Here is an 18,411-nt window from a genome sequence, read left to right on the forward strand (position 1 = left end):
CTGCTGGCATGGCCAATTGGCCATGCCAGCAGGGGCTGATGGGAATTGTAGTTCATGAACCAATTGTAGTCCATGAACCAAAGCCCTGGCAACCAATCACATTTCCATCCCTACCCTTCCATAAAGAGCGCAGCACAATGGTCTCGCCTCCTTCATTTTAACACAGCAAGTGTCTGGCTAAAGGCCACTGAGTGATCCTCATGCCTCCATGGGGATTTGAACCCACGTCCTAGCCCAATATTCCAATCACTTCTTCACACTGGTTTCTCAGGGAACCAGAAGGAATAGAGGTTGGGTAGGAATGCCCTGCAAGTCACGTCAGCCGACACCACAATAGAATGGGAGTGAGAAAATTGGCAAACGAGGCCCCGGAGATCCCATCTGCATCAGCCAAACCAGCCGTGCTCATTTAACGAGACCGGCTTCTGCTTTACGGCGCAAACAGGACGCGTGGGGCTCCCCCAGTTGCCCTAAAAAGTTCCATGCTAAATTAAACACACTCTTTAACCACTGTTCTTAGAAGCCTTCAGGTTTTTCATTAGCCTTCCAAAAGGTGCAAACTAAGCTTTTGGGTTCCTCTGTAGGTTTTTTGCTCTCTGTTTCTTAGACGGACAGGCAGCCTCGCTGAAGAAAGCACTTTTGAGTGCCGGGTGCTTTGACTGCATAGGTTTGCCTGCCTCAAAATGGGGCTTGGAGATCTCCTGGAATCACAGTTGATCTCCAGACAACAGTTCCAGTGGAGAAAATGGCTGTTTTGGGGGGTGGCCTTCATAGCATTTCTCCCCACTGAGGTCCCTCCTCTCCCCAAACCCCACAGTCCCCTGGCTCCACCCCCAAATCTCCAAGTTCCTCCCAGAGGCGTAGCAAGGGGGGAAAGCGCCCGGTGCACTGGTGTTTCCTCCACCCCCCCATCCCGCCCCGGAATGCCCCTGCCACACCTCCACAGGGGTGCACGCCCGGTCCATCACGCACCCCTCTGCTACCTTGGAGCTATGCCTCTGGTTCCTCCCAACCCTGAGGTGTCAAGTGTTGGGACTTCTCCAGTTAATTAATTCAAACAAGCTTCCCTAAACTTCTGAGCAATTGGCCATGCTGGCAGGGGCTGATGGGAATTGTAGTCCATAAACATAGGTTAGCCACCCCTAGCTAGGAACTGCCAAATCTAATCTGACACTCACTACACATACAATTGGCAACCCACTGAATCCATCCAAGAAAAGATGTCGAGCAAAGAGACAAATGAATAAATATCCAGATACTGCAATGGTCATAAGCAGCTGATGGGTGCAACAGTAGATGAATCCTGAAGAGCAGGAACACCGGCTAAGCTTTTTCCATTAGTATAGCTGAACACCATCAGGAAAACAAAGAGGGGCCTGAATGACAAGAGGCATAGCATAATTTAGCAGCGGAGGAGTCTAAGCATTGAAGGGGTCTGCCCCCTGGTGGCAGAAAAAACCCACCCAGATGTGAGCATTTCAGCAAAGCGCATTTATAGCAGAAGCTTGGCCACAACATCGACTGCAGTCATTTCTGATTTAGGAAATTCAGTACTCCCTGGTTGATGGGCAGCAGCTGTTCAGGCAAAGGCTGAGAAAGGCCTCTCTGAACGTTTGTATACCTGATTCTTGACCTGGACATGCTGTGGATTGAACCTGGGACCTTCTGGCATTCAAGAACCACTTATTATGAACTTCAATCCCTTGCCTTAATTCCCAGGTCTTTTCCTCGCTAGCCCTCAAACACAGTGCAGCAGAGATGGCTTGCATTTGCTCCAAGGCAGCCTGAGTAAGCAAACGATTTGATGGAAGAGTGATGTTATAGTGTGCATGTACAGCGTGGTGAAGTGGTTAAGAGGGGATGGGCTCTAATCAGGAGAACTGGGTTTGATTCCCCACTTCTCCACATGAGTGGGTGGCCTCTTATCTGGTGAACTGGATTTGTTTCCCTGCTCCTACGCACGAAGCCTGCTGGGTGACCTTGGGCCAATCACACTTCTCTCAAGAACTCTCTCAGCCCCACCTACCTTATAAGATGTCTGTTGCGGGGAGAGGAAGGGAAGGAGATTGTGAGCCATTTTGAGACTCCTTGCAGGAGAGAAAGGCAGGGCACAACTCCAAACTCCTCTTCTTCATGCAAAAGGAAGGCAGATCTTGGTGGCAGACAGATCCTCAAGCCCAGTCTTATCTTCGTCCATCTGCCAGACAGCTTGATGGTCCTGGAGTAGATACAATCTCATCCTGACAGCTCGCATTTCATCTCTGAAGCAACTAGTAAATAAAACACCTGGTACAATAAGAGTGGTACAATAACTGCTCCCCTCCCCACCCCAAAGCTGACAGATGTACATCCAGCCCTGCTTGCTCTAATGCGGTCCTGTTCACCTGGAAATTCAAAATGAATGCATTAAGCTGCCTTAAACTGCATCAGCGGAACATAAGGAGGTATTCAATACATCCGTCTCTATATAATGCGGCACACATCACTTTGTACAACGCCACGTTACAGAGACTATTGATGCTTGTTATGCAATTGATCTGCAATATAATTAGCCATATATTATTCTGCTATGAAGCTTGCATTTTGAATAAGGACGCATTCTCTTGTTACATGAGAATAAATATTTATTTTGCACATATGTGGTCCACGTTTTTCTATGACGCCAGGTTACAGTTAGTTCTTTGTATTCTCTGTATTGTTTTCCACAACCCTTTTTGCTGCTGTTTATACTGAATCAGTGCCTTGGTCCATCAAAGTCCGTACTGTCTTGTCAGGCAGGCAGCAGCTTTCTAGAGCCTCATTTAGAGGTCTTTCTCATCACCTGCTACCTGGTATCCTTTTTTTTTTAACTGGAGATGCTGGTGATTGAACCTGGGACCTTCTGGCTCTTCTACCAAGCCAAAGGGCCTTTAAATAGCAATTGCCTTTCATCAAGTCAGATGGCTGTTCTATCCAGGTCAGTCTGATCTGCTCCAACTGGTAGCAACTCTCCAAGGTCTCAGACAAAACCTGTTTGCATAGGAGGTGCTCTGTTGAAGACTAGACACGGCAGGACATTTGAACACACATAAAGTTGCCCCAGGAGCAGCAGTGGCGTAGTGGCTAAGAGCAGTGACTAAGAGCAGGTGCACTCTGATCTGGAGGAACTGGGTTTGATTCCCAGCTCTGCCGCTTGAGCTGTGGAGGCTTATCTGGGGAATTCAGATTAACCTGTACACTCCCACACGGGCCAGCTGGGTGACCTTGGGCTAGTCACAGCTTCTCGGAGCTCTCTCAGCCCCACCTACCTCACAGGGTGTTTGTTGTGAGGGGGGAAGGGCAAGGAGATTGTAAGCCCCTTTGAGTCTCCTACAGGAGAGAAAGGGGGGATATAAATCCAAACTCTTCTTCTCTTCTTATACTGAAACACAGCAGTGATTTGTCAGGGTAAGTACTGCCTATACAGACTGGCCCTGACTCTCTGGGTTCCAGAGATCTTTCATACCATTTGCTACTGGATCCTTTTTAAACTGAAAATACCAGGGGTTGAACCTGGCATCTTCTGCATGCTAGCTAAGCCATGGTCCTTCCAAGCCACACATCCCAGTCTGCTGGTTGCTAGGCAAGCCCATTTTCACCCTTTCAGGTGAGCAGGTAACATTCTGAGTCCCCAATACACTGTTTGGGTCCTTGGGTCATAAACTGGGCAGTCTAATGACTCCTTCCCACTCCTCTCTGACCCCAGGCATGTTGCTTATCCCAGGTTTCACTTTCTCTGAGGCCCTGCAGAACTGCTAGTGCTTGCATACTCAGTTGGCAGCTTCAGCCAGCTGTAAGAAACAAAGAACAGATGCCACATTCATTGCAAAATACATAACTCCAGCAACTGTATTTAAACAACACAGTAACCGAGTCTCCTTTTATTTGTCCTTTCAATGTACATGCTAATTATTTCACAGAATTTACAGAATGGCTATGAAAAAAAAAGAATTCTTGTTAGAAAGCATAAAGAGAAAAGGGAGGTGAGAGAATTCTCAGCAAGCAATGATCATAGGGGAAAAGCACATTGTGAATAAAAAGAATAACATCTAGAAATAAAGGTAAACTTTTTTCCTTTATCCATTAGATTCTCAGTGGGGCTTCCTTTATTTTATTTTTTTAAGTAAAGCAGTATAGAATGTCACAGTACACGTGAAGATGGAAGGGCCAAAGAAGACCTCACACGCTCACAAAATACACATACACACACACACACTCACACACACACACTACATTTATCCCTGCTACTGGTCCAGGATTCAAAAACGTTTAGTTCAACTTTCTAAAATCTTCCTATCCATCACTTGTTGATAAACTATACAGAATTACACTGTACATGGAGTTAAAATTACAAAAAATGTTTGTATTTACAAAATCTGTACACACATTTGTAAAACTCACAAAAATTGTCTATAATACATATCACAAGTTGCTACACCAAAAATATTAAAAATGGGATAAAATTATACATTTCTCTTTCTCTCCGTTGTTTCAAAAAGGGTTAAGATTTCAAAGATGATAGACGAGCTAACTTTCCCCACAATAAGACTGGCAAGAGACCCATGAAGCCCAGTCACCTCCTAACAGGGATAATGACTGGGAGAAGCATCTCTTTTAATTGGAAGCGGCTGCAACCTGTTTGTGGGAAGGGGGGGACAGGGAGTGACAGGTCGGGGCGGGGGGCGCAGTGTCACTATATGCGGACAGCAATAAGGAAACTTGATTAAAGGATCTCTTTGGCTAACATCTTGGCATTAAATAAAGATATCCAAAGACATTGGGGGGCAGGGTACTCCCCGACCCACTGTGCTATATAATTACCAAGGGCATGATCTGCCAGGACTGGGTTCAAAGGAAGCCCCCCCTTTACCCCGCAGAACACAAGTCTTGCAATAAGGCTGTGCAACATCCAGTCATTTCAATGAGACTCGGGTGGGAGGATGTTCTCAGAGGCCGCCACTCACCTATTTCTTCAACTACAGGATAAAGAATTACAAAATTCTGATCTGATAATGCTGCATATAGTTATAAGACAAGATAACTGTTTTTGCTCTAACAGGATTGAATACTCTTTTCTTCCTTGAAAAGAAAAATGCTATCAAAACCACAAAAAGAAAGAAAGAATAGGAATAATTTACTTGACTTCTGTTGTCCTTCTGGAAACTGTACATATTTCTTTAAAAAACACAAATCAGTTAACCAGGAAAATAAAAATGTTGCTTCAGCATGTCAAGTAACCATTAGTGCAGAAAATGTAGGATTATTCTACCCCACGGTATAAATAAGCACTGTGTGTGGCAAACAATTAAATAAACCGTTGCACCCCCCTCTTCATACCCAGTACACAGATGCTCCTCAATGAAGATTAAAACGTCTTATCAAGTAATTTAAAGTGTATGTAGTGCAAAAAAAGATTTGTTACAACCGAGTTTTTTATGCACATGCTGCTTCGTGCTTTTTTTTCGACAGTATATAAAAGAAACACGGTGCCTGAAATCATGGGACACGTATATACATACTTGTCACATTTGGTACGATGTCATAAAACACAGAAATAGATATATTTCTGCTTGGGTATATATATATACACACATCCCAATTTGTTGTCTTGTAAAAGCAGTTCCACCACAACGGTACAGTTAACACAAAAACATAGACTAATATATATATATATATATATCCAATACCTGCTTCCAGATGCTCCAAGGCTCAGAAAGTTTGTGCTTCTAATTTGTGCAGTCCTTTGTGTGCACTTTCTTTAAACTCCTCCTTCTTCCAGCTCAGGAAAGACAGACCAGTCTATTTATATCTATGCCACAAAAGGATGAAGATAACCAAGAGGAAGAAAGACCGACGGCAACAGGGATCAACGGCTCACTTCCAACACGAGTTCCGTGCCCTCTGATGAACGGTCAAAAGAATTCTTCGTCCTGCCCCACGCACGAGTGGCGAGAGGCAGTTTTAAACGTTAAAAAAATGAAAACAAATCCATCATACCGTGCTTTTTTATATTATTAGTGGCAGCAGATCAAGGCACGCTGTACTAATCTTGCAGCATTTTGATTAATCGACATAGCTCACTGGGGAAGATCGGACGTTTTCAGCTGGCTGCTGGGTCTCGCTGGGCCATATAGAGTAACAGACGCTATGTGGTTATTCTGCATCACCTGCGCAAAAAGAAATACAGAAGTCAAAATAAATCAGGCGAATAAAAAATGCAAGGAGCAGCATCAATTGGTCTTGAATGGCACCTAAGTGACTCGTATCCCAGATGACACTCAGACCATATCTACTTTCTTCTTTTAATCCTCAACATATGTTCCTCCTTTTAATTGGATTATTTAGTCATTAAACATTTAATGTTACTGTAATGGATTGGGGGGCCGTTATCTAGTGCAGCATGTTTGCAATCAGCATGTATCATGTGATGCAAATCAGCCATCTGATTATATCCAGCACATAACCAGTATCTCCACCTGCCCACTGTACTATTTGAAACTTAAGCCCTGAGTAATGTGGAATAAATACCCTGACTTGGGGATCCAAGCTAGCCTAATCTTATCAGATCTTGAAAGCTAAGCAAAGCTGGCCCTGGTAGGAGACCACCCAAGAAATCCGAGGTCACCACACAGAGAAAAGCAATGGCAGACCCCCTCAGAATACCTCTTATCTTGAACACCCTACTGGGTAGCCATCAGTCAGCTGCAATTTGATGGCTCTTTTTACCAATGTGGGATAAGCACAGCTGGTGCCAGCGCAGAGTGTCTAAAGACAACAAAGTAGTGAAATGACCCGTATGCATCTCAGCCCTCCTCACTTCCAATGCCCAATTTTTGAAAGAACTGACACCCCCACCCCCAGCATTCTGAGAAGTACGAGTTCTGCTCTGTCACTTCTTCTGGCCAAAAACTTAAAACGTTTTTTTCCTAACCTCAAATATCATCCGTTGCAGTCCAAAACAAAATGTTGATCCAAATGGGTTTGTGTTGTTTGGAGAGGATGACCTGAAAGAACACGAAAAAAGTCTGAAACCTCAAATGATGAGATGGACAATCAGTTTGGGTAATAAACCTGGAAGTAGCATCAGCATGAACGACCACAGTTCTTACTTCACTGGATCCCAATTCAGTCTTTCAGCATATACACCCTACTACCATATACGCTTGTATTCTGTAACCCTAGTTAAACAATATGGTGGCGTAGAGGCTAAAGAGTTGAACTAGTACACAGGAGATTCAGGTTGAAATCCCCACTTTGGCATAGAAGCTTATGAGTGACCTTAGGCCAGTCACACACATTCAACCGTAACCTACTCATAGGGTTCTTGTGCGGATAAAACAATGTCAGCTGTTTTGGGTTCCCAATGGGTAGAAAGGTGGTGCAATTAGTTTGCCATTCTTGTATAGCTGGTATAGTCAGTAATTTCCAACTTCTTGCCCAAACAATTTCTCATACCTTCTATTGTTCTGTTTATCTATTATTCCCAATAGATACCTTTCTGGTTTCATCTCCATTTTTTTTGCATATTTGTAACATTTCTCTGTGAATTTGCTGCCAGTACTGCTTCACTTTCTACAGGTCCACCACCACTGATGATGTAATGTACTTCTCTCCACTGATCTCGATGAACCAATTATCTGATTCCGCATGAACAACAAAACAACCAAAAGTAATAACCGCAAGGTTACCACACTGTGAAACAGCAATACTCTATAGAGTACTCTATATACAATGTCCAGCAGTACAAGAAAGTGCCTACTACATTTATTTTTGTTGTTTGTGGGTTTTCATAACCCCGCTCTCTTTTGGCTGTATGTAACGTGGCTGATTCGGTATAAGGCAGTCAACGATGTTCACTTTTAAAAACCCAAACAGTTCTTATATAAGTGATGAAACAGAACGAATCTTTACCTGTGAAGTACCACTGGCTTCTCCACTGGGTGCCCAAGAAGATCCTGAATATTATCCCACTATAAAACCACACCAAAACAAAAAAACAAAAAAAAATCAGTGTACCACGAAACCAAACCTCGGAGATCCACACTTGTTTCTACAAAATCTGGGTCCTTTTTTCCCCAAATACTCTGAAACCAGCTGAGTTCTCAATGATTTAATTGAAAATAAAAACAGAAAATAATAAAACATTCAATACAGGTATTTTCTCAGCTGAATGGCACCGTTCCTTCAGACTTGTCTTAGCCCCCTTGAGCTCCGAGATGCACACAAGAGCTCAGCTTGTGATTAGAATCTCCCAAGTCTTTGTTCCTTACTTCCCAGGAAAACTATGTTCCTGCCATGAGGCAATCTAGCCTCTGATTTATAGGGCTTCATTTGGTTACAGCCTTTTGACTCCTCCATCCGGAGATCAAAGACCTCTCAGGCTAGTGTGACTTTTTCTGATACAGTTACAGAACAACTTCATCACACAGTGGGTTTCAGATCAAATCAAGCCTGAACTGCCCCTAGAGGCTAAAATGACTAAATTGAGACTATTGTATTTTGGTGATATAATGAGAGGACAAGAGTCACTGGAAAAGCCAACAATGGTGGGAAAAGTGGATGTCAGCAGGAAAAGAGGAAAACCCCAAATGAGATGGAATGACTCTATAAAGGAAGCCACCACCCTCAGTTTGCAAGACCCGAGCAAGGTGGTTAACGATAGGCCGTTTTGGAGGATACTGATTCACGGGGTCGCTTTGAGTCAGAAACAATTTGACAACACTTAACACAACACATGCTTATGGCAGGTCTTAGAGAAGAAAGCTGCTTGTTTGTGATTTTTGTTTAGTTAACATCAAACTATGGCTACAGACATTTTGCTTCTGACATTATTGTAGATACTAAACAGAGTTAAGCTCCACAATTCAACGCTTGCAAAATAAACTTAACTTTATGTAGCCCTTGTGAAGTTACCTTCCCTTGCTAAGAAATCTAATTTCTGACTTGCACCAAACAAGCATCCCTTTCATTAATATGGGATAAAGGGTGTGAAGCTCTTGCCGTTTATAAGGTGCTTCTAGCAAGTGTTAAGAGCTGCAACTTACCTTGCTATACGTTGTGCATGTTTCTGTTTGTGAATCGGTGCTATCTGTTTGTGGAGAACACAATTTCTTGTTAGAGTACACTAGAGCAGTACCCTCTACTCCTTCAGCAAACTAATGTTAACTGGCGCAAGTAGTGCGCTGGGCACTCTATGGAAAATTAAAGTAGCACAGCCCCAGCTAGAGTGCTTTTTCTAAGGGCCATTTTAGATCAGAGTTTCCCAAGTGCCTCATCGCATAGGTACATTAAAAAAGATTAAAACTGAAACTGGAAGTGCACTTTCCCCTGTACCCCTTCTCTTGTGATTGAACAATTGCTATTGACTGAGTGGAGGCAAGTCTATTCAGCAATGACTCGTGCACAAAAGCAACAGGCAGCCTCCCTTGAGGGCAAGTAACTCTTCTACATCTCTGTATTGGGAGAAGTCTGATGCTACAATCAAACTCAGAGTGGGGGGGGGGGGGATTACACCCGACTCCAATGGAGAGCGACTGAAAAGAGACAAATGCAGCAGATAGGCTCCTCTGGGATAGTACATTCCCTGCACGCTATTCTAATAAAATGGTGGAGGGGAGCAATATATGCTGGTTTGGGTCTCATGGTAGGTGAGGTAGGTGAACAAATAAATAGCAGTTTGCTCATGGCATAAAGTTTTGAGGATGACTGGCTTAGATGCTACATATTCAAACAGGGATGTGAAAAGTTGTGCTATAAGTTCTACAAAGATGGGTTGACATCAGTGGCACAGCTTCCACGGAGCACGGTAGAGACAAATGCACTGGGTGGGCCCCCGTTCGGCCGCCATGGCCACCCTTTCTCCCTCGGTCGGGCCAGGCAGAGGCTCGACCGGCTGAAGGAGCGGCCTAGCGGGGCTGCCGCAGGGCGCCCCTTGGCCCCACCCTGCCAGGCCCCACCAGGCTGCCTGGGACCACCACCACCGTCTCAGGTAGGTGGGGCATGTGGGGTGCAGGGGGGCCATGGGGAGTGCAGGGAGCCCCCACAGGGTTTGCCATTTTGCCCCAGGCGCCATTTTACCCCACTATGCCTCTAGTTGACATACAGTATTTTCTACTTAAGCAGCACCAGCCTTTCTCAGACTTGCATTTGGATCAATTCAGGTTTTTATTATTGTGTGTAATTTTCTGGTTTTATTGTTTTATTCTGTTGTCCACCACCCTGAGCCCTTTGAGGGAGGGCGGTTTATAAGTCTAATAATAAATTAAATAAATATGTGAATGGCCAACAAAGGTGGGACTGATGACAATGCTGGCAGCTGCATAGGCCGACCCCTGGGACCTAATCCCAGGAATTGATGTCAGATGTGCTAATCTTACACCCAGTTATGTATTATGGGGCAAAATGATGAAAGGCAAGGTTGTAAATGTTAAAAGAAAATTGTCATGTTTGCTCATACAAATATGAATATGGGGTTGGTTGTAAATTTGGGCATAGAACTGAGTCCTCCACCCCAACCAATGGGAAAATTTTCCATGTCTTAAATAGGAGCACAGTATGGTTTGATTTATATATAGTGCACAAAATTTAAACCCATGGTAATTTTACATCCCAATAATAATTACTAAATTGAAATATCTGATTAAAGAAAAAAGTCAATCAAATATTGGTTAAATGCACTATTTGAACAGATCCAATGCTTTATTCCTTTTACTGGAATAATATTTGTAAACATTTAAAGACAATAGAGCATATAATACGGTTAATTGTTTAAATTTAAGGGTGAGGGAGACATTGAAAACATTTATTGTGCAAGGTCAGATATCCAGTGATGGGCAAACTTATATAAGGGTAGGAGGTCCTTCAGATAACACATAATGGCTTGTACGGCCACAACTAAAATATCGAATGTGATCTGAAATAGCTAATTACATATTTGCAGATTTGCAGGTATGTTTTTTGCTTACCTCTTTTAATAGCTAGTGGAATTTTGAATTCACAACGGTGGTAGCTAGAAAATTAAAATTGGGAAGATATTAGTGCTGGTATAAATGAGGCTTATTATTCCTGTCAGTGACTTGTAGCAACCACAAGTTAGAGCACTAGGTAGGACCAGGGAGACCCAGATTCGAATCCACACTCTGAAATGGAAGCTCCATGGGTGACTGTGGGCCAGTCTTCAACATAGTGTTGTGAATGGATTGAGAATCCGTTAAACGCCCTGCCTGTCTTCATCAGAACTTGCTTTGCTGAAACAACAAACATTTCTTTCCTCAGTAAAGGATGAATACTCAGGATCTATTAATTCCAGGCTCTGCTACCAAAAATCCTTATGGTACAGAAGTTACTCCAAACTGACCTCAATTTCATTTTTCCTTCAAAAAAAATTCTAACTCTTATGGCAATCCAGTGAAATGTGCGAGGAGTGGGGAGTACATTATATTTGATATATTTAAAAACCAGAAGTTAGCTGGGTTAGTAGGAGGAGACTCTGTACCTCGTGAAGTTCCGTAAACAATTACTGGCCCCCCATTTCCCAAATGTAAGAGAAGAACATAACAACCACCACCATCACACTACTCACATATTGAAGTTGTAGTGACCAGGGTAATTAGTGTGCAAGACAAATTTCTTCACTTTGTGGGTGTTTGCATCAAAAAGGATATCCTGCAGATGAGAATTGGGGGGGGGGGGGGGAGAGAGAATCGTAAATGAAATTACTGAAACAATTACCCATAAATCAGCAAAGATTTCTGATGTGCACCCCCTCTCACAAACAACAATTTCAGCAATGGAGAAATATTGTGACAATGCCATTGTGAGAGGCAGGAACTTCTCTTTTCCTGGAGAAAAAACCCAAAATCCACATAATAACTTTTGCAAGAACCAGCCAAAATGACCCAAGACATTGTTCAGAAATTTGAGCTCACCAGAAATCTTCATCAGGTTGGATGTTAACAAAAAAAAAGGGGAGATCTGGTTGGCTTGGGAGTAGTTTTATGCTTGGGCTCTGCTTCGCGAGTGTTTTCTTTTTCTTTCTATTTACATATTTGTCTGTGTTCTGTTAGAACGACAGTGCTTGTTGATAGAATTTCTTGTTTAGAAGTGAGATAACAAAAGGCATGGGAGCCCAGTGCTTTGACCTTGATTTTTAGTATTACTTCCTCCCATTCCCAATGTGTGTTTGAAAGAGTCGGTTTGTTGTATTCTGTTGGATCATTTGAGGGACAGTTATATTCCTCTCACAGGCTCACTTCTAATCTGTTAAGTTTTTTGTTTTCCGGATCTAAGTATACATTAAGTTACATTTCAGCTGAAATCTTTTTGTAGCTGGCTTGACTGCCAAAGTTACAGCTGCTTAAAATTTAACTAAGACACTGGTTCTAGTGGGTGGTGATTTTGGGGAGCAGATTTGAGATGTTTTGTGTTTGACGTTGCCCTCAAAGGGAAGAACTGCACTTAGGAGCTTTTTAGTTTTAGTTTTTTAGCTCCAGATTTTTGGCCTATAGATTTATAATCATTTTTTTAATGGGAGGAGCAGATTTTTTTTCCAGGTCATTATCTTTAGATCTCATGAACATTTTTTGAGAGACGCTTTTGAGATGCTGTTCTGAATTGCTGCAGGCGTCAAACTTTGGGATTTAAAGAAACTGAGCACAGTTTCTCTTTTCTGCCCCGTCTTTCCCCACAAGAGGCTCAGTTGATTGACAAGCAAGAGATTCTCTCTGGCACTGTTTCTTCTCAAGAGCATTTTTTTTTTGCGTTAAGGAGCAAGATTTCATTTTGTGTGCACTGAATATCAATTATGCACAGTGTGCTCTGTGTCACCCTGACAGAGTTCATGTGCCATTAACCAAACATACAAGGATATAACACGAGGAAAAGTAAAATTCAGAGTTCCCAGCAGACAGCAGTTAAGGATTCATACAGTATCCGCTCCCTTATCAATTATTTAATGCATTCTAGATGTTCCGAAAGTTGCACAAGCTACACTGGATAGCCATGGTTTTGAAAATTTACAACTTACCACTCCGAGCGTGAAGTAGTTGAAGAAGTAGTCGTTGCATTTGGAGGGAACTTGCTTGTGAGGGGAGGGCGAATGAATTTTCATCTGCAAAGAAAACCACCGTTCAGTCTGCTGGGAGCATGGAGATAAATGCCCTTTTCAGACTTAGTGGAGTTTGTCCAGTTTCACAAATACACTGCTCTGGCTGGCAATGAGATAAATAAATATTCGCTATGGAAGGAATGAGACGCTCATATCCAATGGCCATCATCACAGCCACTGGGTAATCAGGGCACAAGTAATGCAACTTTGCTTAATCAGGACAGAGGGCCATAACCTCCCAGTTTTCTCCATCTCTGAACTCCTTACGCAGCACTCATGAAAAATTCAGGATTGGCTCAAGCCCGTCTTATCTACAAGACTGGAAGGAAAAGGGTCCTCTTGATTCAATAATGCCTTGCACACTTGTAATAATCAGACGCTATAAAAAGTAGGCAGGCAAGCAGGGGCAAGCTTTCAAGGAACTGTGGGAACTGTAGGCATGACACAAAGAGGAACACAGAAAACGAGAAGCGGTGCGCAAAGAACAAGGCAACAGACTAAGGTTCAGTTCTCACAGATAGCCAATGACTTAGAAAATGACTGCCTGGGTTGGGTAGAGAGCTGGGGTGGCGGGAGGGAAGAGTCTTGCAGTGCTCCCCCCTAAAAACCATTCCCTCCATGCAGAAAACCAGCTTGTCAGGAAGCAGGCGTGTAGCCAATTTTTAACACAACATGCATGTTTTTTATACGTAGGTCTGGTTTTCACGGAGCTGTATTTTCATCATGTGAGCCTCTGGCTGAAGTCTGAAGTGGCATAGTTCCGACACAGGATTATCATGAGGCATGCATGCGTCCATAAATAAATAATGTGGACTCTTTGGGTTTGGTAAATCAAGTACCCAAAGGAAAAACAAACAAACAATTGGGTGGGGTGGCCAGGAAGAGGAGATGTGTGTCTAGACTAGAGTCAGCAACAGCATATCTTAAAGTAAAAGACCCAGTTCACTTGAAAAGAGAATACGTGTTAGGGAACTCTAAGCATTTGGTATCAAAAAGTGCAGTTGGCTTGATATTTAGTGTGCTAATCACCCTGCATTAAAGGGTGATAAATCTGCATTACAGTTTGCTATTGTCGGCCTACCTTGTCTTCTGACTTGTAGAAGACTTTGTGAGGAGACCCCAAAGTGCTCAGAACATCTTGGCACGAATCACCAAAATACACACAGCGCTCAAATACCCGCATCTTGGCATCAGCTAATACGCCAGGGCCGCAACCTAGAGGGGGGAAAAAAGAAACCAACTATTTGTGACTTGTGGAATTCCATATTTCCATACTTGTACACTTTCAGGCTGAACTAAGGTAAGTGTGTGTGTGTGGGGGGGGTGCCGCAGGGCGGGGTGTGTGTGTGCAGACAACTCAGTGTGCACCGGGCGCAGTATGGCCCAACTATGCCTCTGCTACACAGTGAGGAGAGTACTGCTGCTTTTCATAGAATCATAGAGTTGGGTGAGACCCCAAGGGCCATCAAGTCCAACCCCCTGTAATGCAGGAACGCACAATCAAAGCACTCCTCTGACAGACGGCCATCCAGCCTCTCTTAAAAAACCTCCAAATAAGGAGACTCTTCCTTTTTAAAAAATTGCCTTGCAAAGCAGCAGGCAACAAGCTGACCCTGAAGCCGCCCTCAGGTCAGCCGCCCACTCCCTCAGCCACACATACAAGGCCCACATGCGCTCCCCCCAGGGCTACACAGTGAGGAGAGTGCTGCTGCTTTCCTTTTAAACTCAGTAATCACCGCATGGCAAGGATGAAAGGTCAAGACCTTTTTCTCGCTAGCAGGTCTAGGAATCTGTGCACCACCACCACCCCCAAATTCCTCACTGCCCCCCTTGATGTTCCACCCCCCCCCGGGGGCAGTACCGCCCATTTTGGGAATCCCTACTCTAGAGGATTGGTTCTCAACCTGGGGGTCAGGATCCCTTTGGGGGTCGAACGACCCTTTCACAGGGGTCGCCTAAGACTCTCTGCATCAGTGTTCTCCATCTGTAAAATGGACAAATGTTAGGGTTGGGATCACCACAACATGAGGAACTGTATTAAAGGGTCGCGGCATTAGGAAGATTGAGAACCACTGCTCTAGAGCAGGGGTCTTCAAACTATGGCCCTCCAGATGTGCATGAACTACAATTCCCACCAGCCCTGCCACTTGGCCATGCTGAGAGGGGCTGATGGGAATTATAGTCCATGAACATCTGGAGGGCCATAGTTTGAAGACCCCTGCTCTAGAGGGTTCTTATCCTTTATTAGCTACCTGCATCTTCGAATATCTAATGTTGAAACCAAATATACCTGTACAATGCTACCTCAAACATTATCAGTCAATGACAGAAATGCACAGCATACATACATTTAGGAGACCATTTGTGTAACAACCACATTTTTGATAATCCATACCACCACCACCCCCCCCCCCCAATCCTGAGACACAATGTCCCACTTTCATCTGAGGGTCTTCAGAGCCAGACCCAAATGATCTACGTCCACTTTGAATATCAAAATGCATAGTTTTTCCAAAGTTCATCAGATTCACAAATTCAGTTGTAATGTGCATGACTTCATCAACAATGTACAAAACTAATAAGCAGCTAACACAGGGGTAGGGAACCTGCGGCTCGAGAGCCGCATGCGGCTCTTCTGCCCTTGCACTGCGGCTCCACGAGCCAAGCCGCCGGCCCCATCCTTGCCCGCCCTGCAGGCAGCAGGGCGGGTGCACCAACTGCCCGCGGTCGGCTGGGCTGCGCCGCGGGCTTCCCCTCTCGCCCGCCCCATTGGAGCGGGGTGGGCACTTTCCCGGCGGCCGGTGAGGCCGAGCCACCGGTTTCATCCTTGCCCACCCTGCAGGCAGCAGGGCGGGCGCACCAATGGCCCGCGGCTGGGTGCGCCGCGGGCTTCCCCTCTCGCCCGCCCCGTTTGAGCGGGGCAAGCGCTTTCCCAGTGGCCGGCGAGGTCGAGCCGCTGGCCCCATCCTTGCCCGCCCTGCAGGCAGCAGGGTGGACGCATCCATGTGCTTCTCAGAATGAGCGGAGTAAAATGTAAAAAAACCCCAATATATATAGTGTTATCTTTATTTTAAATGTAAAAAATTATTTGCGGCTCCAAGTGTTTTCTTTTCCCGTGGAAAACGGGTCCAAATGGCTCTTTGAGTGTTAAAGGTTCCCTACCCCTGAGCTAACAGTTTCTCTTTCAATCTCAGGCATATACATTACCTAGACCTCACACTTCTATCTTGAAAAAGTACCTTCTCAAAACCATTTATACATCTGGATATTATCTAGCTCCTGCTACTATGCCAGGATATATGATCCCTGTCCTAGGCATCTCTCCTTTCTCTTTCTCTGTAAAGACAGAAGCAAAATTCACTTAAAGTTGGCTACAGTCTTGTTCTCCTTTTAAAATTCTAAGACAATCAAAAAGTCCTCAATTCTGTGGTACTAACCTTCAAGACAACAGAGAGACAGGCAAAAAGATTGGTTAAACCAGTTGACACTATTACACCGGCAGAAAATAAGCTACTCCTGCACTTGTCTGAAATTCATTTAAGCTGAGAACCACTTAAACAGATCTTTGTTCAGTCCTCCCCACCCCCAACCCACTGCCAAATGGGTTTCCTGGAACCTACTTTCTGTCTTGCTTCCTGACTCTATTCACACACCTTCCTTACCTGTTTTCCAGTTCTCTTCTCTTCCATCCCATTCACAATAAGCATGAGCTACTTGTATAAAAACTATTGGTAAATTTCAGGTTTGGATTTTTCTAACCCAGAAATTTTTGGTAAATCCATTTGCTTTATTCTGCTATTACCGAAAACATTCAGGTTTTTAAACCCCCAAATTTTTCAGTTCTCTCTGCCCCCACCCCCCATGTTTCCCAAGCCCTAGGGTGCTTGGGAAATGGCAGGCTGAGGGGGATAGAACTATTCCCACTGGCACTTTCCCATCAACAGGAGACAGATTCTCTATGTGGCGCTGAGTTTGCTCAGAGTTGGCTGTCCCTTATCCTGCCTGTACAAAGCATCAGCAGGGATCTCTGCAATGACCATCCCAACCACAGCCACCAAATGTGATGTCTGCTCTTTTTTCTTTCTAAATAAAATGGTATACAAGTGTCAACTAATATTTGTTTCCTTAATTCTTCCCCATATGGTAACTTCCACCAGGAATATCAAGTCCAAAAATCCCACCACCACTGCCCTTTATCTCCTTTTGGTCCTATGTATGAGCTTATAAGGCAAAGTAAATGGTCTACGTGGTCCTAAGGAAAATATGGTGGTATTCCAATGTTTCTTCGAATAAAGTAAGATTTTATTTATAACTGATAGGTAACTTCAAGGTTTCAAGCAAAATATTTACAAAATAAAATAAAATCAAACTGAGTCAACAAATACTTTGAGGACTTCGCTCAACGTAAATTCACACTGACACTTTATGACAACTTGACTCTCTCATAGTTCTCTCAGACTCTCTGTCTTTATTTTGTCTAACAGTTTATCGAGGCTCTGACTTTCTCTGTATACACTCAATGTACTGACTAATTCTCTCACAGAGCTTTGACCCTCCGACTGCTCACTCAGAAACCCTACCACACTCTGACTTTTGCTCGCACAGAACTTGGGCACACTTTGACTTGTTCACACAGAACTTTGACATACGAGGTCTTTTCACTCAAACGCACTACCACATTCTGCCATGCTCACACAGACACTGTAAAGTCTTTTCACTCTGAAACCCCATCACACTCCGCTAGTCCAGCACAGCCCTCCCGCATGAACGCTCTAGAATTCCCCTCTCACCCCTCTTTCTCTCTCCAACTCCGTCCAGCACAACAGAGGGAAAATTTGGAAGCAAGTATTTGAGATGAATCAATGCTCCCAAAATGCATTGCCATAAGCATTAAAGCATGCACGGTCACGTCTGCGGCTGTGCCTTTAATGAAAAGAGGAGCATGGATGTCTCTGCTCAGTTGTTATACCTGCAGTGAGTAAGCGAAGCCGTAAACCTGAGGGTCCAGTTCCATCTCTCAGAACATCAACATTCTCTGCATACACGTTTCCAAGGAAACAGCTGAGGGGCATCATGGGAGCCCTGCAACAGTAAGATCATATCGAACCAAAATAATAAAAATGGCACAAAAGGTTGCAAACAGAAATTGTTTACTTCTCTATGCCAGCAGCAACGAATGGGGGGGCTATGGCTCAGTTGCAAAAGATTTGCTTTGCAGGCAGGTGGTTCCAGAGTTCAATCCCCGCCATCTCCTGTTTAAATGGACCAGGGAATAGGTAATGGGAACG

At 44.1% G+C, this 18,411-nt stretch overlaps 1 protein-coding gene across 2 annotated transcripts in view; it reads right to left on the reverse strand.

Annotated features, from left to right (window-relative positions):
- Positions 1 to 3,841: 3,841 nt before the first annotated feature.
- PHAF1 (phagosome assembly factor 1) overlaps positions 3,842 to 18,411 on the reverse strand; it is a 49,194-nt gene continuing 34,624 nt past the window's right edge. For both annotated transcript variants that reach the window (XM_048515838.1, XM_048515839.1), the window contains exons 9-17: positions 18,093 to 18,205; positions 14,205 to 14,338; positions 13,043 to 13,126; positions 11,600 to 11,682; positions 10,983 to 11,026; positions 9,063 to 9,106; positions 7,930 to 7,988; positions 6,950 to 7,022; positions 3,842 to 6,185 (exon numbers count right to left, since the gene is read on the reverse strand). In XM_048515838.1, coding sequence (XP_048371795.1) covers positions 6,096 to 6,185; positions 6,950 to 7,022; positions 7,930 to 7,988; positions 9,063 to 9,106; positions 10,983 to 11,026; positions 11,600 to 11,682; positions 13,043 to 13,126; positions 14,205 to 14,338; positions 18,093 to 18,205 — 724 coding nt within the window. In that variant the 3' untranslated portion in view covers positions 3,842 to 6,095. The remainder of the gene's footprint in view (positions 6,186 to 6,949; positions 7,023 to 7,929; positions 7,989 to 9,062; positions 9,107 to 10,982; positions 11,027 to 11,599; positions 11,683 to 13,042; positions 13,127 to 14,204; positions 14,339 to 18,092; positions 18,206 to 18,411) is intronic.

The sequence above is a fragment of the Sphaerodactylus townsendi genome, linkage group LG14 (assembly GCF_021028975.2).
Source record: "Sphaerodactylus townsendi isolate TG3544 linkage group LG14, MPM_Stown_v2.3, whole genome shotgun sequence".
Lineage (NCBI taxonomy): Eukaryota > Metazoa > Chordata > Lepidosauria > Squamata > Sphaerodactylidae > Sphaerodactylus > Sphaerodactylus townsendi.